We start from the raw sequence: 27,596 nt of genomic DNA, 5'->3' as shown, positions 1-27,596 counted from the left end.
AAGCCAGGCGGCATGCAGCTCTGCAGTGGCCAAACGTGGCTTCGAGGGCATCCTAGAGTCCCTGTAGCCCCAAGGTCTCCGTGCGACCCTCTCTTGCACTTCTTCTGTACTCTGCCTGCTGTGAGCCCAGCTGCTACAGAACTGGGTTGAGAGAGGGAAGGCCCGCCCACTCAGCTGCTGAGTGAGTAAGCGAGGATGTGGAGGCAAGGAGGCTGGTTGAAATGGGGTAGAAGTGAGAAGCCAGAGTGTGCTTCCGTGTCTTCAGTGGCACTGAGTAGACTACATTGGTCAAGGGGGTCGACTTGGCAACAATTATTAATTCCCATCAGCGGAAGTAGGTCCTCTGGAACAGTCTGCCTTACCTATTGCATTTACATGAGAGCAGATGGGTGGACGCTTGCCCTTCCTGTTTTGTTTTAATAAACCAAACAGTGGTTTGCTCTGCATTGTCCTGTGGGACACGGGTTTATCTCTTCCTTAGAGACCAGCTGTGCTGGGCAGGGCAGCATCTTGCTATGACACTCAGCTGGGTCGTTGGTTCCTGCTATTGTCAAGACCTAAGGATTCCAACCCAGAAAAAAGAAAACATGCACTAAAATAGCCATCGCCTCCTGACAGCGTTCTGACTTCCCCTTTCCTCTGCACTTGCTTGTTTGTGCCTCTTTCCCCTAGGATGGGAGAAAGAGTGTTGATATTCCCTGTCCACTAAGAAGTATCATGGTGTCCATGGAACAAGGAGAGGGAACTGCAGTGCTCATGTTCCCCTTTGCACAGAGCACTCTGGGTCAGTCTGCAAGGCAGCACTCCGCTGCTAAAACCCACCTACCTCCTGTGCCCAGATGGTCACAAGTCAGTCATAATGACCCTGGAATGCACTGAGACGCTAATCCTATCAGAGCATGTGACAGCCATTAAAATCACTGCTTCCATTCTAAGTGACTTACCTTTTGTTATTAGATTGTATGTGTGGTGTATGTGCATGCATGTCTGTATGTGTGCATGTCTGTATGTGTCCATGTAAGTATGTATGCAAGTGTGGATGCATGTGTATACATAGCTACATGTGTGCATCATGCCTGTATGTATGCACATATATATGTGCAGGTACATGTATGTGTATACTATGTATGTATGTATGTTGGGGGCATTGTGTGAGGGTGCATATGATATGTATGTATATGCAGAAGCTAGAGGTTAGTGTCATGTGTCATCCTTGATTAGTTTCCACCTTATATATTGAGGCAGATCTCTACGTGAACCCAGATTCTACAGTCTAAATAACCAGCTTGCCCTGTCTCTGCCTCCCTACAAGTGGGGTTACAGGCAGGCCGCCACCCCAACCCTGCATTGTGTATGTAACCCTGGTCTTCATGCATACTCAGCAAGTGCTTTAACCCAGATGCTGAGCCATTTTCCTAGCTTTTAGACTTACTTTTTAAAGAGAAGACAGGGTGCCCCAGCAAGGTAATGCAGTGGCTAAAGGGTAAAGACACCTGCCACCAAACCTGCTGACCTGTTTTTAATCCCAGGAACACACCTGGGAGAGAGAAAAAACTGACTCCCACAGTTGTCCTTTGATGTCAACACATGCACTGTGACATGTACAGATCCACATACATACACAGTCACACAGAATAAAGTGAAACATTCTAAAGGACAAGCCAGTTCTATGCTCAGTGGTATCACGCATATAACTATAGGTTTGATCCTACATGCCGTAGAACACAGTTGAGTTGAGTCTTTTCTCTGGTGAAAGGGAGTCATGTGAGGAACGCAGACTCTTCCTAACTCTCCTTTTAATTACCTTGCAGAACCCAGGAGTAGGTCTGCCAATTTCCTTTAGACATGTTATTTTTTAAGTGTTTGTATTTCAAATATTTTCCAGGCAGTTTATCAGCGATGCCGTTGGCTTCCTCGCTCTGGCCCATGATAATGTGGGCTGTTAGAGAGGCTCACTCTGCCTCCTCACACCCCATCCTCTGGGAGCTCACCATAGCCCTGCGAGGCTTCTCACTCGGCCTTTCAGCATGTGCGCATGGGGGTGGAGTCTACTCACTCTGACCACATCAACTTGTCTCTCTCTCATCCCATATCAGCGTGCTCCACAGGTTTATGCAGAATCCATTGTAAATATTTCTTTGTTGAATCTTTAGTTTCTTATTTTTTTTAAGGAAAAAATGGATCTCACCTTGTTTTTCCAAAAGCATTAGTGAACATCCTTGTAGTTTTGGAGCCATTTGAGATCCCACTTGATTTGTGTAGTACAGAGTAGTTGTCTCAAAGCTAATAGAGAAGGCGATAGTACAGAACATTCCCTGGGTGGGTTCTTCTGATGCCTGTAATGGCCTGGCTGAGGCTAGGTTCAAAGTAGATAGTTGCTAAATAATTGATAGCTTCTGGTGTAGACGTGTATGCATTCCCATGCATGCTCAAGAGTGTGTGTGTGTGTGTGTGTGTGTGTGTGTGTGTGAGTGAGTGTGTGTGTGTAGTAGAGGACAACTTTCAGGAGCTGGATTTCTATTTCCACCATGTGGTTTCTAAGAATCAAACTTAGGTCATCAGACTTTGCAGCAAGCATTGTGACTTAGAGTCCTACCCTGCTCCTTGGTTTGGTGTTTTGAGGCAGCCTCACCATGTAGTCATGTCTTACCTGGAATTCTAAATCCTTCTGCTTCCACTTCCAAGTGCTGGTATTTTAGGTGTGATTTTTTTTTACTGCTGTGTCCAGGAGTGCCTCACAGTTGTCTGTGTCATGTGGACTGATATTTAAAATGGTTATTTGTGGGGCTGGGGGATGGCCACACAGAGCACTGTGGTCTGAGTCTGTTCCTCTGCTCACAGGGGCCTAGCTCCAGGGGGTCCAACACCATCTTCTGTCCTGTGGACACCTGTACCCTTGTGACATGTACACATACAAACAAACAGAGGCATAGTTACAATTATAAAAAGGAAATAGATTGTTTACATTCTCCCAAATGGACCTGCATTTTCTGTAATTTGGGATTTGTGTGTATTGTGCAAATAAATGTGACCCAGAATGCTAAATGATTTTGATTAATTTTGACAGAATGAGAATGATAGCTTTTTTTACACAAAGCAGAAAACTGACCATATCACATCACTAGGAAGTCACAGTCTACTCCTGCCCTGTTTATGTCTTATTTATCTATCATTTGGTCATGGCTATGGCACGGAGATGCACACGCAGTGCCTTGAGGTCTCAGCCTCTCTCTAAGCACAAGGCGTGCTTACCTCACAGCCACGCTGTGGCTTCCTGCACAGAGTCAGGCACTGTCGAGCATGGTGAGAACTCTGAGGAGTGAGAATGGTAGGAGATGAAGCCCTTCCCTGTCAGGAGCCTCAGAGGGCAGAGGGCTGTGTCTGCTGCCAGCTTACAGTCATGCATGTCCTTGTACCACTCCACCCCAGTCTGCTGCCCCTCAGCCAGTATCACCAACACTTAGGTTGATGTGTCCTGCAGGATCTTCAGGGTAGGACGGCAGCTTCTAGAACTACCCAGCTGGCTCACCAGCATGGCTTGGGGGTCTTCAAGGAGACCACTAGCAATGGCTTCCACAGAGATGAGTTCTCATAGAACCCAAGTCAACAGTGCTCTGCCAAGCTACATGAAGAACATGATTTTAAAAGCAGCTTGAAAGATTGACCGCCTACACTAAGCAGTAGAAGCAGAAGCATGTAGGCCACGAAGTGAGACACCCTTGACCTCCAAAGATGGCCAAGCCGTGCAGACAGCAGCTGCTTTGTCGGTTATTTGGACCCTAGCTCTGCTTCCTGAGGCAGATAAGTCACTCCTGAGGAAGGTTAGTACCGCACAGCTTTACTGAGACTCCTGCATAGCAGCCATGTTCTGCCCAGTCCACTCCCAGACCTTCAGGTGCTCATGTGCTGTAGTCAGCAGGACTGAGGCTTCTGAGTCCCTTCAAACCCCAGGGTCTTCACTCAGCTGTACCTCCAAGACTAATGGTAGGAGAGCACGTGACTGCGGTGGGGGCGGGGCATTACCAGTTATCAGAACAACGTAAAGTAAAATAATGAGAAGTTAATTTCACTTATCTCATGAGGAAAAATAATTATAAGTAGATCCAAAACAGCTCTGCAAGGCCTCTGTGCTCCACATACCTGGTGGGACTATACATCCCTGTGGCTTATCTAGGGTGGAGTTGACAGCATCTCCCAGGATTTCCTCATTCCTCTTGTAAGAATTTATTCTCACTGATCTGAGACTTATTTACAGCAAGGGTTAGAGGACAAAGTGTCCATAATCAAAGCGTGTTAGAACGGAAATCACATGACAAGTTGGCACTGGTCAGATTATGTGTATATATTACTGGCTTGCCATTTATCTATCACAATTGAATGCTGGAGGGAATTTATCTTAAAATGGAGAAATGAAATGTAGTGGCTGTGGACTCGGTGGTGTGTGCCTTATCCCAGCTTGTGGGAGGAAGACACATGAGGATCAGGAATTCAAGCTTGCCTGTAGTACCAGAGACCTTGTATCAACAAATTAATAATCAAAACAAACTATAGCAAGACCTCTAATAATGACTGAAAGTAGAATACAGTGGTGAGTTGTTTGGACTTTCTGATTTCCTCTCTCTGGTGAATTTCTTTCCCCAAATTTTTACAAATGTTATTGTTTGGGAAAGCTGATTAATCTTTCTGTGTCCTGAATTTCTCTCCCATCAAAGAGAATAGTGGAGTTGGTAAAGTTTAAACGATGACTTACTGGGCACACTTATCAGTGTGCATTGCACAGTGTAACAGTTGGATGCATGTTAGGGTCAAGTTCCTTCTGCACCTCAGACTCCTCCTGTGATGGAGGAATGATAACCACTGCTCCCTGAAGCTTAGGTGGAGGTGGGGGCGAACACATGGTGAACACGGCAGGCAGCCACCAAAGACCACTGCTGCTTGACCCCCATGTTCTAGGAAGCTGCACAGGGTAAGAAGCCTGGACAGCCCCAGGCCCTCACAGAGCCTCTGAGATGATGGCTAGGGGGTCTGGCTTTGGTCCCGGTGCCTGTTCTTCCAATCAATATCAACAAGGAATGTGTTTTATTTTGTTATTTGTGTTTGTGAAGTGATGACATTAGACTGTGAACATTCTTCTGTTTGGCTGATCAGAGCAGCTGACTTCCCTGAGCATCTTCTGTGCTGTGTCCAGTCCTAGACTTTTGTGGGAAGCATCTGTAACCTGTGCCCAACACAGCAGTAATGCCCAATGCCTTCATCAGTTGCTTTAAAACTATGACTTAATCTCCTGGGTGCAGACCGGAGTCATTTGGGAAGATTTGAAATACAATGGTTTTGGACTCCTCCATAACCAATCAAATCTACAGATCTGGAAGTGGGCCCTGGGCATTGGTAATTTTAGATTTGGGGGTGTTTGTTTGCTTCTATGTATGTAGGGTGTGTGTGTGTGTGTGTGTGTGTGTGTGTGTGCCATGTGCAGGCACTTAGAAAGGCCAGAAAAGGGCATCAAATCCTCTGGACCTGTAAGCTACCACATGGATGCTGGGTCCTCTCCAAGAGCGGCATGTGCTCTTGACCATGGACACGTCTCTCTAGCTCCCACTAGTAGTTTTTTTAAAGACTTCAGAAGAAAGTCACATGCAGTGAAAACTCCTCACTTACCCACTTAGAAGTACCTGAGTGTAGGAATCTCCTGGGAGGGGGGAAGAGTAGCTCAGCAGTTAAAGCATTTGCCCTGCAAGCTTGAGAAACAGGAGTTCAGATCCCTAGCACAAGGAAATGCCGCGTGGCTGTGGTGGACTGCGCATAATCCCGCCTTCAAAGGCTGAGAGTGGAGAGACCTGGACCAAGATGGCTAGCAAGACGAGCCATGTCTGCAAGCTTGCTTGGGAGAGCCTGCCTGGGGGAATGAGGGGGAGAACAATCGGGAGGATTCCCAACATCAACCTTAACCCCCATACACATCACATACTCACGCTCAGGTGAGAGTGCATGCAAATACCCACACAGGAGTTCATACAACCACAGGAGTTCACACATGCACACACATACACAAACACATACACAGGAGTTCACACACCCTCACAAGTTCACAATCCCACCACCACCCCACACACACACTAGCTCACACTCACTGCACATGCATGCGTACACACACATAGAGTTCACATACCCGTGTGAGTTCACACATGCACACATGCACACACACATACACACACACACACACACACAGTGAAAAAAGAAAAAAATCCCCTCATATATTAGTTAAACATGTAGATGCCTGGGTCCAAACCAGATCTGCCGAGTCTGAGTTTTCACGAGGAGACTTGATAATTTGCATACAGATTTGTGCCATTCAAAGGTGGACTGTATTCTGAGAGACATGTGATTTTATTTTGGCATTGTACAAGTCTGTTAGGTAGCAGAGGAACTTCTTTGTGAAGCCAAGAAGTCAGATGATACAAAATGCGGAGGCTGCCCCCAGCATAATGCAGCCAGCCAGAACTACCCTTTAATAATGAAATAAATATTCTCACTTATGATCACGTTTCATGTCTGCATAATCGTACCTGTTGTGCCTTTATGTGACTCGGGTAGTAAGCACTGCACACTGACATTAGCATTGCCACAAACACATAGTGTCAGCATAGCTGTAACAGCACTGGTGGGGTGACCTACTCTACTGTCATCTTTCAGGGCCATATACTGTCGATATATACAGTATGCCATTGACCACAGCATGGTTGTTCAGTGGGGCATGACTATTTTATATACCTGTGTGGTGATTCTCACCAGCAAAGAAAGCCTACAGGTTCTAGTGCCAGGTCACCCCAAGGTCCCATATTCTGACACAGCAAAGATACTCCTGGGCATTAGGATTTTAAAATCCCCTAGATTCAGATGTGCATTCCCCAGCAATTTAAGTTCAGTGATCAATGATAGGGTGATCAATGATATTGACTTGCAGTATCATCACCCTATGGGAATGTAACCCATGTATAATATGGTACCCTATCCAGTTTCACTGAGCATGGCTGGGAATGGGGACCCTGAGACCTGGCCAGCAGTCTGTCTCATAGGTGCCCTCTCCCCCCACCCCCGGTGATTCTGGCCTGGGCTGTAGTGCAGTGCTTTGAAGATCAGACTCTCTCAGATTGCTCAGTTGGTCCAGACCATGCATGGCCTGTGGTCTAGGTCATGTGTTCTGAAGCTGTGAGGGTTGCGTCCTCTCTAGTACAGCCAGCATCCCTGGTGTTCTGTGGATAGCCTGCTGCTGTCACTTGGCTGTTTAGGACAGTACACAGGCTGTCTCCCAACCATGACTGGTAGGAAATATTTTCTTTCTAGTCGGCAAAGTCCTGCAGTTGAGGACTATCTTAGTCACTGTTTTATTGCTGTGCAGAAACACTGTGACGCTAATGAAATAACGCATCCAGTCAGGGGCTGGCTTACAGTTTTAGAGGTTTAGTCCTTTATCATTATGGTGGGGAGCATGCCATCAGGCTGGCACTGGAGCAGTAGCCGAAAGCCTCATCCTGATCCTTAGGTGGAGAGACAGACAGAAACAGAGAGACAGACAGCCTCTGGCCTAGTCATAGGCTTTTGAAACCCTGCAGTTGAAGTTAGTCCTCAAACACATGACCTAGACCACAGGCCAAGCATGGTCTGGACCTACTGAGCAGTCTGAGAGTCTGAAGGGAAGTGATGCATTCCCTCCCAGGCTGAGGTCCTAATCCTTTTCATCCTTTCAAATAGTGTTGCTCCCTGGTGCTAAGCACTCAATTAAATGAGTCTGTACAGCCTGTTCTTATTCAAATCACCACGGGGACCAACCTGTGGTGACCCAAGTTTGACCTTGAACATTGATCGTCAAAGCAGATGAGGGTGTATTTCTCTTACATAACATCTGCCTCTCTGTTTTGCAGGTTTTTAAATCAGCCCTCCTTAGCATGGTCCTCTCAGCCCCAAAGTGGTAGAGACCACATCTATTGGAGGAGAGGAAGACAGGAGGGCACTGGCTCCCTGTGTCCCGGGAACCTGAAAGAACTGGAGGTCAGAGGAATGGCTCAGGCTCACAGTCTGCCCATCCACGTGAGAGAGAGTCTATGGGACGTTGCAGGAAAGACAGAGCATGTGATGAAGAACGCCGTTTGGGAAGCAGAGCTGAGACCGCAGGACGTGAGCTTGGAAAGCTGGAAGCAGCCGAGGGAGTTAGGGAGGCAGGCATCCGATGGCGATGGACAGAAAAGGTCCCGGGAAAGGGTCGAGGGGCTCTACCAGTTCGCTCATGGAGAGCACATGCTGCCCTCTCAGAACAGAAAGAAAGCCCAGTCATTGCCCCGAGCGCTTTCTCCTAAGAGCCTGCATTTCACTGAAATTCCTGTTCCACTACACGATGGTCACATAACAGGTGTCCCCAAAGCGCCACCATATCCTCCTCCCAGCTTCCCACCACCTTTGGAACCCACGAGGAACCTTGAGAAGGCTAGCTCCTCGGGCCCTTTTCCCAGGCCTAAGTTTGGGAAACCCCTCAAGACTCCATGTTTTGGCTCTCACTCACAGCCCAGGGGCGAAGGTGGATTTCAGGAACACCAGCACAGGGACCCACGTGGCTCCTACCCAACAAGAAGTAAGGATCCCAGCCATGAGTTGGGTATGCTGGATACTGGCTTGGAGCCCCCAGTGTATGTGCCTCCACCTTCATACAGGTCACCCCCTCAGCATATTCCAAACCCCTACCTTGACGATCCTGTGCCCAGGCATGTTAGCAGCAGCCAGAGTCAGCAGCAGCTACCTGAGAAACCGGAGGCCAGCGGTCCACTTCCTTCTGTCTCCCTTGCAGCTAGGGATCTCTGTGATGCAATGCCTGGCTCTCCTCCTCAAGGTCGTCCCCCACAGCCCTATCCTATTGCCACCCATGGGAGCTCTATTCAGTACATTCCATTTGATGATCCACGGATCCGACATATCAAACTAACTGAGCCCTCAGAACTCTATGAAGAGGCAAAGCTTAATGACACATCCCATAACTCTGGTTTCATCACTCCTCAAGAACCAGCTCTGGGAAAAAGACAGTATGATGATGTCCTTTCAGCACCATGGGGCCCCACAGCCTCACCAGTCAACGAGCGGGGCTCGGCCTTTGCCCATTCCAGTCCCCGGTGGCTGCGGCGCCAGCTCCCCATGAGCATTGAACCTGGAGGCTTCCATGGCCAAACAGAGCATCATATCATGAGAGGATTAACAACCGACGTGAGAAACAGCAAGGCAGAAAGCCATGCCTCTTCGCCACAGCCACAGAGTGAGGGTACCTGCAAAACCTACACTAAGCTCAGAAAGTTTGAAGCTGGGATTCAGAGCAAGAAAAGTTCAAAGAAGAAAAGTAACGCAACCATATTTTGTTTGGTTTCCGTCCCAGTTAAATCTGAGTCACTTGTGCCAGATACGGATACAAACAACAATGACTTAAAGCTGGGAGCTGATAAGACCCATGGACTGTGTCAGGGTCCAGCCCTAGAGGAGCAGAGTCTGCTGAGTATGTCTTCTACCGACCTGGAGCTGCAAGCCCTCATGGGAAACATGGCTTGGAGAAGAACATCCCCAAGGCAAGGTCTCGGGGAGTCAGAAGATGGCCAGACTGATGACCCCAGAATCCTCCATCTCATCAAACCCAGAGAACATGAGGCTTCCGGCTCGTGGCCAGGACACCAGTATAGAGATCAGCAGACCCAAACCAGTTTCCCTGAAGAATCCAAAAGCTCACAGCTCCTCCCTGCCACAAAGCCAGGAGAGGCCATTAATGCAGCACCGACCCCAGCATGCCCAGATGCCACTGCCTCTGAAGTACACCTGCATTCAGCCTTAACATCCAGCGACCAAAACCAGAAGCCCAGTGTACCTCACCTCCGAGGGCAAATGTCCCTCAGCCCATCTCGAAACAGTGCTTTCTCAAGGACCTCCTCAGCCATAAAACAATCATCTATGCCCAAAGGGGCCTCTGACCAGCTCCCTAGTGCCAGCCCTGTACCCAAGCCAGAGGTGGTGAAGGGGGAGTCTACGACAGGCCAGTGCAATAGCACACAACTCTTCGGTCAGTTTCTCTTGAAACCAGTTAGCCGGCGGCCCTGGGATCTCATAAGTCAGCTGGAAAGCTTTAACAAGGAGCTTCAGGAAGAGGAGGAAGGCCACGGTGCTAGCGGCAGTGAGGACAGTGAGGCAGGACAGACAGAGGACTGCGCTGACTCCAGAGCCAAGACCTGCGGCCGCCAGGGAACTAGACCAGAGCAGCAACCTGCAGGGCTGGTCCTGGAGGATGCCGCGCCCCCGCATGGAAGACTTAATGAGTCACAGAACTGGAGAGAGGGAGCAAAACCTGGCCACCCAGGAGCCCATCCCCAGTCCCTGGGCCCATCACAGGAGGAAGGCCGCAGAGGTGGTCCAGCCCGACAGGCAGATGGAAGCCCGAGTGCAGAGCAGAAAAGCCCAGAGGCTTGGAATGGGATGTGTGAGCGAGACATTGGCCCAAGGCCTGTGAGCAGGAAGGCCCCCACTGACACAAAAGCAGCCCCCTTGTTCTGTCTGGCCGAGCCGAGAGGAAGTCAAGAACTCACCAAAGTCAGCGATGCTTTAGGGTCTATGCAGCTGGGCAGAGAGACTCCCACAAAGGTGGATAGTGGTGGGGACACAGAGGTCCTACCCTGTGTCCTGCTGCCCCTTGCTGACAAATATCGAGGCCACTCAACACCAGACTTTCGGTCTTTAGAGCTCACACTGGGACAAGAGCAGAGTGCCTATAAATCAGAGTGTCTGGGTTCAGAGAACACCATGGAAGTCCTTCCAAGTGAGTCTCTGCAGGAAAGGGCAGAGAGGATCCTGGGCATCGAGGTGGCCATGGAGTCCCTTCTGCCAGGTGCCAGGAGAACAGAACAGAGCCAGCTCCCTGAGCCCGATGCCAATGCCTGCGGCCCAAGGTCATCCAGAGAGGACTCATTGCCAGGCTTGGCACCACCAGGGGGCCCCACAGTGGCCACTGATGCCTTCTATGGCAGGAGAAAGTGTGGCTGGACCGAGAGTCCCCTTTTCGTGGGAGAAAGGGCCCCCCAGGCTTCTGTATGCTCAGATATGGGTGGGTTCCCTGCACGCCAGGCCACCAGTCCTGAGCCTGGGGACAAGGATGAGGAGGCAAAGCCATCCTTCAAGTCCACTCTGTTCCATTTCATGGAGAAGTCCACAAATGTGAGGGGCCCTGAAAAGAGGCTCCGAAACCCCTCCAAAGTGATCGAGAGCTTACAAGAAAACCTGGTATCACCCCCCAAAAGGGCAGACTCAGTTCGCTTGGTAAGAATGAGGGAAGTCACCTCCTTGTCTCAGATGAGCTGTCTGAGCTCCAAGAGTGCTGACTCCATGGAGGAGCCAGAGCCCTTAATGGCCATCAAGAGTGAAGCCTGGCTGTCAGAAGGCTTCACTTCCCAGAGTGGCAAAGACCAGGCCTGGCGAGCAGGGCACCTGCCCTCTGCCTCTCAAGACGAAAACGGACACCCTGAAGCACCAAGGGAGATGTCAGACCAGGACTTGTGGTGTGCAGGTAAGGAGCGGGGCTGGAGGGCAGGTGTTTGGTGTTAGTGTGAAGTCAAGTGATCATCAGAAGCATGACTAGTTGGTGGACATCCTCCCCTCAGTGCTGGCAATGGTTTCCTAGAAGGATTCTTCATGCAGGCGTGGTGGCACGTGATTGCCATCTTTGTACTTAGGAGTCCGACACAGGAAGAACTTGAAGGCCAGCCAGGCTACATAGCAAGATGTCATCAGTTAAAAATTTTAAAGGAGGGTCTGACAAGGTTGCCAGCAGGTCAAGGCACTTCCTGTGCAAGTGTGGTGACTGAGCCCCATTTCTGCGATCTGGGTAAAGGTCTTCGGGAGAATCCCTTCTTCACACGTGCACAAGAATAATGAATACATTTAAAAAATAAACTCATTTTAAAAAAATTACCCAGTTTTCTCAATTAAGAATCAAGATCTTGTCATGCATTTCAAATGACTGCATCATTGGAATGGGCGAGGAAAGCAGCTACAAAGTATCATCCTTATAAACAGCTTCTCAGGCCTCTGAATGCGCTGCAGGCATGAGACTATAACAAGGGCTCCAGCCTGGCTGTGCCCACTCGGTGGCTCGTACTGGAGACAGAACACTTCTAACATTGTTCTCTTCCCAAATAATAGACATCCATCCAAATCCCCTGATGATTGTTCTTTGCTAACTTTATTGTTTTCATTCATTCATTCATTCATTCATTTTGAGATGAGGTCTCTATATGTCATCCAGGCTGGTCTCAGACTTATGGAGATCCCCTTCCTCTGCCTTCCGAGTGCTGGGATTAAAGGTGTGTGCCACCACACCCAAGCTTTTTTATTTTAAGATTTTTTTCATATAGTATATTCTGATTAGTTTTCCCTCCCCCAACTCCTTCTAGATCCTTTCCACTTCCCAACTCATTCACATTCATTTATTTTTATTTTACAAGTGTGAGTGTTTTCTCTGCATGTTTGCTTTGTGTAGTGCATGTGTGCAGTACCTACAGAGGTCAGAGGAGGGCATCAGAGCCCCCTGACCCAGTTCTATAGGTATAAAATACACGCTCAGGTTTGAAGGCTCAATTCAGAAAATCTGAAATATCCTAATAATTTTACATTTAAATGTTATGTTTTGAAGTGATAATATTTTAGACATGTTTAGTGAATATATTTTCAATATATTTGGAGAAATAAAGTATATTATTAAAGATAATTTCACCTGTTTCTTTTTAATTTGTTTTAATGTACTTACCAGAAGTTTTAAAATAACATTAAGTGGCTCAGACGAGCTTTGTTGCGCCTAGCCTGTCTATGAGCTAAAGAACATATTGTTCTAGAGCAGCGGCTCTCAACCTTCCTAATGCTGCAGCCTTTTAACACATTCTCCATCTAGTGGTGGCTCCAGCCATGAGATTAGTTCATTGCTGCTCCATAGCTGTAATCTTGCTACTGTTATAAATCTTAATTAAATATCTGATATGGTCTTAGGCAACCACTGTGAAAGGGGTCATTCAACACCCAGAGGGGTTGGGAGAGACCCAGTGTTCTAGAGAGTTCTTCCCATAGCTCCCTGCCTCTGGGAGCTTTAATTTGGGGTCTTGGGATTGAGGGCCATTGAGTGGTGTTGTCTCCAGCATACCAGGCACTGAGGTGATCAGTTTAATTCCAGGTGCCTGTGCGACAGGTCTGCAGCTCAGCCTCTCCTTCGTCTGTCGTTTGGGGTGTGACATTCTTCTCCCCTGCCAGTCCTCCACTGTATCCTCAGCACATAAGAAGCAGCAGACCTTGAGTCCCACGCACAGCACTGAGCTGTAACTGTCTTCTAGCGTGGTCACATGCTTGTTGCTAAGGGCAGTGTCAAGAGCTGTCAAGTCATGGGAACTCTACTCCCTTTAGCCAGGTGGGCCTGGGGCAGTCAGTCCATCAGCGAGCAGGTTCAGCGGCACCCCGAGTGTCAGCCTGTCTTGCACAGCATGGTCTTATTTTCACCATCACAGTGCCTAGCATCCAGGTGTGTGCCAGGCAGCTGGAGCAGCACATGGCAAAAGCTTAGGCTGCGGGAGATAGATGGACGCCATCGTAGGCGTCATTTCCCAGGTGCATTTCAGAGCATTGTTTTCTAGTTATGTTCTGTAAAATTATACCATCCTGCATTTTTTTTCTATAAAATTTCTATAAAATTATACCATCCCGATTTTTACAAATCATCCTCTAGGCTATTATTGCTGTTATTTTTCTGTCCTCATTGAGGTCTTGACGATAAGTGGGTAAGATCCTACCCACTTATGTGCAACTTTAGGATGCACATGATGTTTGCGTGACCACAGATTGTGTGCTAAATCTGATAATCATGCTAACATATCCATCGGCTCCCAGTGTCTTGGCAGAGTTCAAGTACACGTGAGCTCTGTTAACTACGTCCCTTGTGATGTGCTACCCTCAAGACACGAGTTCGCCTTACAGTTGCAGCTTGTCCGCTGTCTCCTCTCTGCCCCACCCCCAGCTCCTAGAAGCTATGTCCTACACTCTGTTACTACAGGGTAACATGAAAACAAATCCACATGTGACATCGCAGGGCTGTGCTCTCTCAGCTTAGCACAATGTCCTCACAGTTCATCCTCTGTGTCACCATGAATGACAGGAGTGCTCCTTTCTGGTGCTAAATAGGGCTCACAGTGCTGACATTTGAACTTAGAAAGAACGTTCCTGAATTTGAACTTAGAAAGAACGTTCCTTTCCTCAGTCTTCTGTTGGCAGACACTTGGGTTGTTCTACCTCTCGATATAAACAGCATACAGCAAGCTTGGGTACACAGACACCCTGGCTGATTGTCTTTCCCAGTACTGAGATTGCTGGATTTTGTAATCATTCTATCTCTGCATATATTTTTTTGAGGGATCTCTCCATTTTAAAGGCTATCTTGTACTCTTACAGATTTGTCAATGTTTTTTTTTCTTTTTTCAGGTATTTATTTTTTTATTAGATATATTTCTTATTTACATTTCAAATGTCCCCTTTCCTGGTTCCCACCTCCCCAAAATCCCCTAACCCATCCCCCCTCATGAATGCACCCACTCTTGCTTCCCTGTCCTGGCATTCACCTACACTGGGGCATCTTTCAGGACCAAGGGCCTCTCCTCCCTTTGATGTCCAACAAGGCCATCCTCTGTTGCATATGCATCTGGAGCTATGGGTCCCTCCATGTGTACTCTTCGGTTCCTGGTTTAGTCCCTGGGAGCTCTGGAGGGTACTGGGTGGTTCAAATTGTTTTTCCTCCTATGGCACTGCAAACTTCCTCCCTCTTCTTGGGTCCTTTCTCTAGCTCCTCCATTATGGACCTTGTGCTCAGTCCAATGTATGGCTGATAGCATCCCCCTCTATATCTATCTGTCAGGTACTGGCAGAGCATCTCAGGAGACAGCTGTATCAGGCTCCTGTCAGCAATAGTATCTGGGTTTTGTAACTGTATATGGGTTGGATGCCTAGGTGGAGCAGTCTCTGGATGGTCTTTGTCTCAGTCTCTGCTCCACACTTTGTATCTCCTCCTATGGGCATGTTGTTCCCCCTTCTAAGAAGGACCAGAGTAGCCATACTTTGTTCTTTTTTCTTCTTGAGCTTCATTTGGTCTATGAATTGTGTCTTGGGTATTCCAAGTTTCTGGACTAATATCCACTTATCAGTGAGTGCTTACCATGTATGTTCTTTTGTGATTGTGTTACCTCACTCAGGATCATATTTTCCAGTTCCACCCATTTGCCTAAGAATTTCATAAATTAATTGTTTTTAATAGCTGAGTAGTATTCCATTGTATAAATGTACCACATTTTCTGTATCCATTCCTCTATTGAGGGATATCTTGGTTCTTTCCAGCTTCTGGCTATTATAAATAAGGCTGCTATGAACATAGTAGAGCATATGTCCTTATTGCATGATAGAGAATTCTCTTGATATATTCCCAGGAGTGGTATAGCAGGGTCCTTCAGTAGTATTATGCCCAATTTTCTGAGGAACTGCCAAACTGATTTCCAGAGTGGTTGTAAAAGCTTGCAATCCTATCAGCAGTAGAGTAGTGTTCCTCTTTCTCCACATCCTTGCAAGCACCTGCTGTCTCCTGAGTTTTTGATCTTAGCCATTTTGACAGGTATGACATGAAATCTCGGGGTTGTTTTGATTTGCATTTCTCTCATGACATTTCTTTAGGTTCTTCTCAGCCATTCGATATTCCTCAGTTGAAAATTGTTTGTTTAGCTCTGTATTTTTAATAGGGTTATTTGGTTCTCTGGTGCCTAACTTCTTGAGTTCTTTATATATATTGGATATTAGCCCTTTATCAGATGTAGGGTTGGTAAAGATCTTTTCCCAATTTGTTGGCTGCTGTTTTGTCTTATTGATAGTGTCTTTTGCCTTACAGAAAGTTTGTAGTTTTATGAGGTCCCATTTGTCAATTCTTGATCTTAGAGCATAAGCTATTGGTGTTCTGTTCAGGAAATTTTACCCTGGGCCTTTTACCTTGGCCTTTAGCCCATGTACTCAAGGCTCTTCCTCACTTTCTTTTCTATTAGTTTCAGTGTATCTGGTTTTATGTGGAAGTTTTTGATCCACTTGTACTTGAGCTTTGTGCAAGGAGAATGGATCTATTTGCATTATTCTGCATGCTAACTGCCAGTTGAACCAGCACCATTTGTTGAAAAGGCTATCTTTTTTTCCACTGAATGGATTTAACTCCTTTGTCAAAGATCAAGTGACCATATGTATGTGGGTTCATTTTTGGGTCTTCAATTCTATTCCATTGATCTACCTGCCTGTCACTGTACCAATACAATGCAGTTTTTATCACTATTGCTCTGTACTACTGCTTGAGGTCCTGGATACTGATTCCCCTATAAGTTCTTTTATTGTTGAGAATAGTTTTTGCTATACTGGGTTTTTTGTTATTCCAGATAAATTTGAGAATTACTCTTTCTAACTCTATGAAAAATTGAGTTAGAATTTTGATGGGGATTGCATTGAATCTGTAGATTGCTTTTAGCAAGATGGCCATTTTTGCTATATTAATCCTGCCAATCCACAAGCATGGGAGATCTTTCCATATTCTGACATCTTCTTCAATTTCTTTCTTCAGAGACTTGAAATTCTTGTCATACAGATCTTTCACTTGCTTTGTTAGAGTCACACCAAGGTATTATATATTATTTGTGACTATTGTGAAGGGTATTGTTGCCCTAATTTCTTTCTCAGCCTGTTTATCCTTTGAGTAGAGGAAGGCTACTGATTTGTTTGAGTTAATTTTATATCCAGTCACTTTTCTGAAGTTGTTTATCAGCTGTAGGATCTCTCTGGTGGAGGTTTTGGGGTCACTTAAGTATACTATTATGTCATCTACAAATAATGATAGTTTAACTTTTTTCTCAATTTTTATCCCTTTGACTTCCTTTTGTTGTCTAATTGCCCCTAGCTAGAACTTCAAGTACTATATTGAATGGATATGGAGAGAGGACAGCCTTGTCTAGTCCCTGATTTTAGTGTGATTGCTTCAAGTTTCTCTCCATTTAGTTTAATGTTGACTACTGGTTCGCTGTATAATGCTTTTACTATGTTTAGGTATGGGCCTTGAATTCCTGATCTTTCCAAGACTTTTAACATGAAAGGATGCTGAATTTTGTCAAATGCTTTTTCAGCATCTAATGAAATGATCATGTGGTTCTTTTCTTTGAGTTTGTTTATGTAGTGGATTACATTGATGTATTTCCATAAATTTACCCATCCCTGCATCCCTGGGATAAAGTCTACTTGGTTGTAGTGAATGATCGTTTTGATGTGTTCTTGGATTTGGTTGGCAAGAATTTTATTGAGTATTTTTGCATCAATATTCATAAGGGAAATTGGTCTGAAGTTCTCTTTCTTTGTTGGATCTTTGTGTGGTTTTGGTATCAGCATAATTGTGGCTTCATAGAACAAGTTGGGTAGTGTCCCTTCTGTTTCTATTTTGTAGAATAGTTTGTAGAGTATTGGTGTTAGGTCTTCTTTCAACATCTGATAGAATTCTGCACTAAAACCATCTGGTCCTCTACTTTTTTTGGTTGGGAGACTTTCAATGACTGCTTCTATTCCTTTAGGGGTTATGGGACTGTTTAGATGGTGTATCTGATCCTGATTTAACTTTGGTATTTCGTATCTGTCTAGAAAATAGTCCATTTCATCCAGGCTTTTGTAGTAGGATCTGATGATTTTTTGAATTTCCTCAGTTTCTATTGTTATATCCCCCTTTTCATTTCTAATTTTGTTAATTTGGATACTGTCTTTATGCCCTCTGGTTAGTCTGACTAAGGGTTTATCTATCTTGTTGGTTTTCTCAAAAAACCAGCTCCTGGTTTTGTTCATTCTTTATATAGTTCTTTTTGTTTCTACTTGGTTGATTTCAGCCCTGAATTTGATTTCCTGCCATCTACTCCTCTTGAGTGTATTAGCTTCTTTCTGTTCTAGAGCTTTCAGGTGTGCTGTTAAGCTGTTGGTGTATGCTCTCTTGTTTCTTTTTGGAGGGACTTGGAGCTATGAGCTTTCCTCTTAGCACTGCTTTCATTGTGTCCCATAAGTTTGGGTATGTTCTGCCTTCATTTTCAATAAATTCCAAAAAGCCTTTGATTTCTTTCATTCTTTCATCCTTGACCAAGTCATCATTGAGTAGAGAGCATTGTTCAGCTTCCATCTTTCTGTTGTTTTGTTGCTATTGAATACCAGCCTTAATCTGCAGTTATCTGATAGGAGGCATGGGATTATTTAAATCTTCTCATATCTGTTGAGATCTGTTTTGTGACCAATTATATGGTCAATTTTGGAGAAGTTACAGGAGGTGCTAAGAAGAAGGTATATTCTTTTGATTTAGGATGAAATGTTCTATAGATATCAGCCAAATCCATTTGGTCCATAACTTCTGTTAGTTTCACTATTTAGTTTATATTTCCTTGATCTGTCCATTGATGAGAGTGAGGTATTGAAGTCGACAACAATTATTGTGTGAGGTGCAATGTGTATATTGAGCTTTAGTAAAGTTTCTTTTATGAATCTGGGTGCTCTTACACTTGGAGCATAGATGTTAAGAATTGAGAGTTCTTCTTGGTAGATTTTTCATTTGATGAGCATAAAGTGTCCTTCCGTGTCTCTTTTGATGACTTTTGGTTGAAAGTCGATTTTATTCAATATTAGAATGGCTACTCCAGCTTGTTTCCTGGGACCATTTGCTTAGAAAATTGTTTTCCAGCCTTTTACTCTAAGATAGTGTTTGTCTTTGACACTGAAGTGCATTTCCTGTATACAGCAAAATGCTGGGTCCTGTTTACACATCCAGTCTGTTAGTGTATGTCTTTTTATTGGGGGATTGAGTTCACTGATGTTAAGAGATATTAAGGAAGAGTGACTGTTCCTTCCCGTTGTTTTTGATGTTATTTTTATGTTTGTGTGGTTTCCTTTGTGTGGTTGGTTGGAAGAAGATTACTTTCTTGCTTTTTCTAGGGTGTAGTTTCCCTTCTTGTGTTGGAATTTTCTATCTATTAGGACTGGATTTATGGGACGATATTGAGTAAATTTGGTTTTATCATGGAATATCTTGGTTTCTCCATTTATGGTGATTGAGAGTTTTGCTGGGTATAGCAGTCTGGGCTGGCATGTGTATTCTCGTAGGGCCTGTTTGATATCTGCCCAGGATCTTCTAGCTTTCACTGTCTCTGGTGAGAAGTCTGGTGTGATTCTGATATATCTGCCTTTACAAGTTACTTGATCTTTTTCCCTTACTGCTTTTAATATTCTTTCTTTGTTTAGTGCATTTGGTGTTTTGATTATTATGTGCTGAGAGGACTTTTTGTTCTGTTCCAGTCTGTTTGGAGTTCTGTAGGCTTCTTCTATGTTCATGGGCATCTCTTTCTTTAGGTTAGGGAAGTTTTCTTCTATAATTTTCTTGAAGATATATACTGGCTCTTTAAGTTGTAAATCATCACTCTCTTCTATACCTATAATCCTTAAGTTTGGTCTTTTCATTATGTCCTGGATGTCCTGGATGTTTTTGGGTTACAAGTTTTATGCATTTTGCATTTTCTTTGACTCTTGAGTCAATGTTTTCTATGGTATCTTCAGCACCCGAGGTTCTTCTATCTTTTTTATTCTGTTGTTGATGCTTGCATCTTTGAACCCTGGTTTCTTTCAAAGGTTTTCTATCCCGAGTTGTCTACCTTTGTGATTTCTTCATTGTTTCTACTTCCATTTTTAGACCCTGGATGGTTTTGTTCAGTTCCTTCACTTGTTTGTTTGTGTTTCCTTTAGTTCTTTAAGGGATTTTTGTGTTTCCTCTTTAAGGGCTTCTACCTGTTGACCCATTTTCTCCTGTATTTTTTTCTTTTTTTTTAAATTTATTGATATATTTATTTACATTTCAAATGATTTCCCCTTTTCTGGACTCCCCACTCCCCAAAAGTCCCATCAGTCCCCTTCCTTCCCCCTGTTTTCCCACCCAACCCTTCCCACTTCCCTGTTCTGATTTTGTTCTATACTGCTTCACTGAGTCTTTCCAGAACAAGGGGTCACTCCTCCGTTCTTCTTGTACCTCATTTGATGTGTGGATTATGTTTTGGGTATTCCAGTTTTCTAGGTTAATATCCACTTATTAGTGAGTGCATACCATGATTCATCTTTTGAGTCTGGGTTACCTCACTTAGTATGATGTTCTCCAGCTCCAACCATTTGCCTAAGAATTTCATGAATTCATTGTTTCTAATGGCTGAATAGTACTCCATTGTGTATATATACCACATTTTTTGCATCCACTCTTCTGTTGAGGGATACCTGGGTTCTTTCCAACTTCTGGCAATTATAAATAGGGCTGCTATGAACATAGTAGAACATGTATCCTTATTACATTCTGGGGAATCTTTTGGGTATATGCCCAGGAGTGTTATAGCAGGATCTTCTGGAAGTGAGGTGCCCAGTTTTCTGAGGAACCGCCAGACTGATTTCCAGAGTGGTTGTACCAGTTTGCAACCCCACCAGCAGTGGAGGAGTGTTCCTCTTTCTCCACATCCTCGCCAACACCTGCTGTCTACTGAATTTTTAATCTTAGCCATTCTGACTAGTGTAAGGTGAAATCTCAGGGTTGTTTTGATTTGCATTTCCCTAATGACTAATGAAGTTGAGCATTTTTTAAGATGTTTCTCCGCCATCCGAAATTCTTCAGGTAAGAATTCTTTGTTTAACTCTGTACCCCATTTTTTAATAGGGTTGTTTGGTTTTCTGGAGGCTAACTTCTTGAGTTCTTTATATATATTGGATATTAGCCCTCTATCTGATGTAGGATTTCTGTATTCTCCTGATTCTCCTGTATTTCTTTAAGGGAGTTACTTATGTCCTTCTTGAAGTCCTCTATCAGCATCATGAGGTTCAATTTTAAATCCATCTCTTTGGATTTTTAAATCCACGCTTTTCCAGTGTGTTGGGATATCCAGGACTTTCTATAGTGGGAGAACTGGACTCTGATGTTGCCAAGTAGCCTTGGTTTCTCTTGGTAGAGTTCTTGTGCTTGCCTTTCGCCATCTGGTTATCTCTGGTGTTAGTTGGTCTTGCTGTCTCTGACTGGAGTTTGTCCATCCTGTGGGCCTGAAAGCCTGTGTCCATCCTCCTGGGAGACCAACTCTCTTTTGGCCAGCCTTGCACAGAAGGCTGTGGAGCCACCTGGCTCCCTGGTGCAAATGCCATCCAGAAGACTCCTGTCCCAATTGCTCCACTGATCGTATCAGTTTTTTTGTTTGTTTTATTTTGTTTTGTTTTGTTTTTTTCTTTGCTTTTTGTTTTTGTTTTTGTCTTGTTTTTCAGACAGTTTCTCTGTGTAGCCCTGGCTGTCCTAGAACTTACTCTGTAGACCAGGCTGGCCTTGAACTCAGAAATTTGCCTGCCTCTGCCTCCCAAGTGCTGGGATTAAAGGTGCTTAAAATGTTAGGAATGCTAAGGCAGGGAGCTCTCATGACAGAGGCACAGAGGTAAGCCTCAGTCTCCAGGGCTGCAAGGGTCAGACTGTCCAGCTTGGCAGCATGCATTGCCCATCCCAGTGGCGTCTTGGGATTATTGTCCCAGTCTGTGGTGTTCCTTCCACTCAAGAAATTCAGGTCATCTGGGTTCAGTTTGAGTAACTGATCCTGGTCCTGCCTGTATGCTGATGATGGCTAGAAACAGGAAAGCTCTTCTTGCTAGACATTCACTTCACAGATCAGGTTCCCCAAGCCTCAAAGGGAGAAATTTCTTCATAAAGTTGTTGTCATTGGATTGGGGGAAGCTGTAGGAGTGCAAAGTGCTGAGTTCAAAACTCCACAGCCCTAAAACCAGTTATAGCAGCATGCATATGCTCTCAGTGTGAGGCGGCCAAGACTGTGGATTTGTGATGATCATTGGCCAGCTAGATCAGACAAATCACTGAGCTGTAGCTTCAGCAAAGTACAGTGGTCACACAGGGACAAAATTTAGAACAACATGAAAGCAGTTGAGGAAGATATCCAGTATCCACCATCAGTCTCTGGCCTCTCCTCACACATAAGCGCGTGCACACATACATACACACACTCTTACACACAGAGAGAAAACAACAGTAAGTATCGGCACTAGGCCGGGGCATTGCTGCTGCTTAAGAGTCAGTAATATACATGTGAGTTTTGTTCTCTACTTTACTTGTAGCCTGAAGATTGAACACCTATGACGGATGAATGAGCCCCTGACCTTTCGCCTTTCTTGTTTGCAGATTCCTACGATCCCAGCCGAGTGGAGAGGGTGTGATGGCTGCTGGTGGAGCCCTACTGCTCGCTAGCAGAGTGCCCTCTAGTTGGCCCGCTGGCCTTGCTCAGGCTGAAGCTGGAAACTGTGGGTTTTGCAGTGTCCCAACTCCTCCTTGCCTGCCACCCCTACAGAACTGTTCCAGAGATAAAGCGGTGGTCTGCTGACACCATCTGTCTCTACAGCACGGATACGTAATTCCTATATTTAGAACAGAGTATTTACATCAATTCCCTTCCGGGTGGATTAGGCCAAGCTGGTAAATAGCTTGGTGTAAATCTGGTGTTAGGTGAAAATCAAACTCGGAAGCAGTGGGTGATTTTGATTGTACCCTGATCTCATCCGTTCCCTGCTGCTTCTCCCAGCCCTGGCTCATGCTTAGGAGTGTGGCCCAGGAGTTTGGACACTTACAGTGTAAGGAGATGTGAGTGAGCGAGTATGGATGACCCGTTTTTATTACTAAACCTTCGGCAGCTTGGGGTAACGTGAGTTAACGGCTGTGAAACTCGCAATCGCTTCTTGGTGTCCCGGAAGGGTCGTGCTCGCTGTAACCTACCCGCGAGGTGACCCACTGGCATCGAGGCAAACATGCTGTGCCCGCTCTGCTTCGCACTCAGTCTTCCCTAGATTTTACCTTCTGTGTGAATGTTTAGATATTCTTTATATGAAAAATAATTGCTGGTTTAAAATAGACCATGTTAACAAAGTAACTATATTTCTTTTTATAAAATTGCTATTTTTCTATGATGTATAAACAGTTCTTAGGTGGCAGATTTTTAAGGAAGTGCTATTTTATTTAAGAGTCTATCCCTGTGTGTGTGAGGGCCCCACGAGGGCCCAGCTTGGCTCTAAAGCCCTTGTCCCCGCTCCAACCTCAGCTCTGTTCCTTTTTACTGTTTCACAGTGTCATCGAAAACCAACCCCATGTTCATTAACTCTCGTAAAGACGTTTGCACAGACGGAGCTGGGAGATTACATTTGAAGATACCGCTCTCAAAACCAGCCCACAACCTCATAGTCATTTCGCATCCATGTCCACTCGACTTGCCAAAGCCCCGTACTTCTGTCTTTGTATTCCTATGGGGAATCCACCCCAGGAAGACGCGTGTCTCCTGCCTACTGCCTTGCTCCTTTAAAGAGACATTTATTTTTGTCTAGAGTGACTAGTTAATCTTAATATTCTGGAAAGTGCTTGGGGACAGTACACAGGTGGCATTCTGTGCGCATACACCACGGTGGGAATATAAAGAGGCCTGTGGTCCCACGACTGCATTGCCCGTGTGGCATTTCCCCCTTCTGCCTGAGGAAGGTATTCTTGTTAGCTAACATTTTACAAAGCCATTGTCCCCTTCCTTCCCCTCTTCCCTCATTCCCTGTCCTTTCATCTTTTCTTCCCCTCACCCTCCACCACTCTTTCCCTATTAATTTTTTGAGGCATTTAGTTATCCTATTTTCTGACATGCCAAATTCCTGCAGTGTGCACCCATGGCTGGTCAGTCCTGAGCTCCCACAGGACTTTCACAGTCACTCATCTATACCATATCATTTTATTTCCTAAGAAGCTCCCATGCACTGACTGGACTACACAAAGCAGAGTCCAAGTAGTCTCGACACACCTTCCCAGATGCACACATCTGCAGTCTTCCTGACACACCTTCCCAGATGCACACATCTGCAGTCTTGATGTGTGCCTGTTTCTTATGGCCGTCCTTGTCCAGACTTTGGCTTTTGTGGGGAGGGGTATGAGCTATAGATCTCCCTGGAGCAGTGGACAAGCGGGTTGGTGGTTTGCAGTGGTGGTTGAATCATCTGCTAGGGGCAAGTGAAGGCTGGACTACACTGGTCTCTGTGGGGCTGTACTTCCCTCCTTAAAAGAAAGTGAAAGCAGCCATGTGTGTGTGTACATGTGCGGAGACCCCAGTGCATGCCTGTGTACCTGTGTACATACTGGTGCTGTACTGACTCCCTGTCAAACAACCTGACACTGTCTGAAGACGGTGAGAGAGAGAGAAGGATCCTGACGGAAAACTGTTGTGCCTTATGTATCTCAGTCTGAGACAAGCTGCACATCCATTTTGTCTTGTTTGAGATCGCATCATGCTTCCCGCAGCTGGACAGTCACATAGTGAATATTATAATTTAACCTTAATTTTTCCATATTCTAGCCCATAAGCAAATCTTTTGGAAGGAAGTAGTGACATTAAATTTAGAAACTTGAAATTTTGACATGTAACTTTTCATAGTCCTAGGTAATGTATATCCAACCAAAAATCATTCTGCTGATGTCTTGAGATCAGTACTAACCACCATGCCCTATGTAAATGTCATGTGTGTCCATGACTGTTGGTGAAAAAAAAGCCTTCCATATTCTGTGTTTGTAATTATTTTTCTTATTACACATGTTGGTATTCAATAATTTGGAGTTTGTGAAATTAAAAATTCTAATTTCAACCAAGTGAGCTAAAAAGTATAGGAGGAATTGTGCCTGTGGTTGCTTCGGAACTTACAGACATGATGGGGAAATGGTTGTCTTTGACCTCTTTGGGGGAAATTTCCCAAAGGACTGAAAATGAGATATCTTACTTATTCTTATGAATACTTACATATTCAGTTGTGTTTCTATAAGCCCTGGGAACCCTCTAAAGATGCAACCAGCTCCTGGAAGGGACCATCAGGATTATTTCCATAATTGTAAACACTTATTACCTTTATTAATAAAGACTCTGAATGTGCATCATCTCTTTGGTATTGTGTCTCCCTTACTAGGACAGTGGATTTAGGGTTTCACAGAGTTGAAACCCACAAAGGGATTAATAACTGCAAAGGCATATGTCATCCTATAGCTCCCAGAGTGTGTCCGCCTGCTTTGAATTTATTATTCATTTAAAATGATTAGATAATACATCATTGTCAGCCCAGTAGTTCTTCCAATATGACAGCGACAGCAGAGGTCTTGTTGTTAGTGTTAGGGAGCACTGTCTGCAGGATTGGCTGAATTGGGTGGGGACAGGATAGGGGGATTGGCAGTGCTGAAGCTGTTGTAGCTGGGGCTTCATTTTCTTCCTGCGTTGTTTTAGACTGCACGTTCTGGACACCTGTGTGTGGGAAGAAAGTTTGGTTCAGGACAGGCTCTAAGAGACACATTCCAAATGGCCTTTGAATGGTGGGAGGTCCTTGTCCCAGAATGTGGATTGGTTCACTCTGTGACCCTCAATTAGAAGAGGGAAATGATCAGATACCACCATAGGAAGACTGGTCCCTAGACTGTATATTTTGTTTAAAAAGAATAGTGGTCTCAAGACCATAAACTCAGACCACAGTCCCTGGAGAAGGTTCCTGTGGTCTGACACCTGCTTCCTAGAACAGTCCCGGCTCCAGCAACATTGTGGGAGGCAGTATAGACTACTGCCTGTTGGTGGCCTTGGCCTTGAGAGCCTGTCTCAAGTGGATTTATTAATGTAACAGAGGCCAGGGAGGGGATTGTGGCTGACAGCCCCATCTACAGTCTTGTCCACAAGCCTTCTCCCAGGCCAAGGAGCCTTCCGGCAGCTGCAGCAGCTCCCGTGTCTACATTCCAGTACCCACACCTCCCCTCCCTTTACCTCAGAGCCCACGAGGCTGACACATGAGCCAGAGAGAGAACAAGGCAAGTTCAAGGTGAGAAGCAGGACTCAGCACTGACAGCCACATGTCAGAGTCAGGGAAAACCATGACCTTTATCCAGATGTAAAACTTCAGATAAGCCCTGATTGTCAGGGAGCTGCTGCTCCAGGCCCAACTGAGGCCTATCAGGCAAACTGAGCATGCCCCAAATGATAACATTTGGTAAAAATAAAGCCCTAGAACCTACACAAACTTCCTGTCTGCTCACTCTTTTGTCCAGCTTCCTTAGCACTTAAGGCAAATGATAAGGGTCTGGAGACTGCTCTGTGGTCACCTCTTGTATTAGTCAGGGGTCTCTAGAGTCACAGAACATATGGGTAGTCTCTATATAGTTAGGGAATTTGTTGATGACCTACAGTCTGTAGTCCAACTCCCCAACAATGGTCAGCAGCAGCTGTGGATGGAGGTCCAAGGATCTAGCAGTTGCACAGTCTCAAGAGGCAAGCAGGCAAAGAAGAATGAGTGAGCCTTCCTTCTTCCAATGTCCTTATGTAGATCTCCAGCAGAGGGTGTGACCCAGATTAAAGGGCTCTGCCACCATGCCTTTAATCCCAGATGACCTTGAACTCAGATATCTCCATGTCTTAATCTTCTGGAATTCATAGCAACTATGATTCAAGATCTCCATGCCAAGATCCAGGTCAGAAACTTGTATCTCCCAGCCTCCAGATTAGGATCGTAGGTGAGCCTTCCAATTCTGGATTGTAGTTCATTCCAGATATAGTCAAACTGACAACCAGGAATAGTCACTACACCTCTGGATGGTGCAATCAAGGAGACTGTTGGGTAATGAGGTATAGAGAGAAAAGGAATAATCACACAGATTGAGGCAGGGGACAGCAAAGTAGTAACTGGAATGGAGGAGACCAAGCGTCAGAGGAGCATGCCTCTCCACACAGTGTAGCTATCTTTACTGTCTCAGGCTGGTCAGCCTGCTCTTAACCTGTGCTTAGACTACCTGTGTTTGCCGTCTCACTGACACAGAAGCTGCCTGGGTGCCAACTGAGCGTAGGCACCGCAGGGGCAGGTGGCACAGCTCCTTCACTTTCCACCAGAGCCCAGTGGGGTGGAAGGGCCTGCATGTGGCTTCCTCCACAGAGACGCAAACTGTGCAGTGACCTAGCTATCGTACACTCCAAGTCGCCCATGGACCTCTGGTCAATGCTCAGCTCTCTTATCTACCTCCCCTGCTAGGATAGATGCATGGGGCATAGAAGTAGGCCTTTCATGTGAGGGTGGCATGGAAAATGGAGTCAAATTTGGGTGTTATGGAGAAAGTTCCTTCAGGGCAGCCTGCAGACTTTAAATTGGGGCCCTCAGTGTTTTTTGTTTTGTTTTGTTTTGTTTTGTTTTGTTTTGTTTTGTTTTGTTTTGTTTTGTTTTGTTTTCAGGAGTTCTGCCTACCCAGAATGACTGTTCTGCAAGTGGATGGAGACTCAATGTCCCATAGACCAATAAACCAAGCTGCTGTTCCTGAATTTTAAAAAAAGAAGGAGGGGGCCAACAAGATGCCTCTGTGGGTAAAGGTACTTTCCAATGAGCCCGATGACCTAACTTCAATT

The 27,596-nt window shown here is 45.3% G+C and overlaps 1 protein-coding gene across 2 annotated transcripts in view; it reads left to right on the top strand.

Moving 5' to 3' along the window:
• Jcad (junctional cadherin 5 associated) overlaps positions 1–25,108 on the top strand; it is a 44,370-nt gene extending 19,262 nt beyond the window's left edge. For both annotated transcript variants that reach the window (XM_052156851.1, XM_052156852.1), the window contains 2 exons: positions 7,923–11,581; positions 22,340–25,108. In XM_052156851.1, coding sequence (XP_052012811.1) covers positions 7,923–11,581; positions 22,340–22,374 — 3,694 coding nt within the window. In that variant the 3' untranslated portion in view covers positions 22,375–25,108. The remainder of the gene's footprint in view (positions 1–7,922; positions 11,582–22,339) is intronic.
• Positions 25,109–27,596: the final 2,488 nt, after the last annotated feature.

This window comes from Apodemus sylvaticus, chromosome 14 (assembly GCF_947179515.1).
Source record: "Apodemus sylvaticus chromosome 14, mApoSyl1.1, whole genome shotgun sequence".
In the NCBI taxonomy this organism is placed as follows: domain Eukaryota; kingdom Metazoa; phylum Chordata; class Mammalia; order Rodentia; family Muridae; genus Apodemus; species Apodemus sylvaticus.
This window is presented reverse-complemented; position numbering and strand designations above follow the sequence as displayed.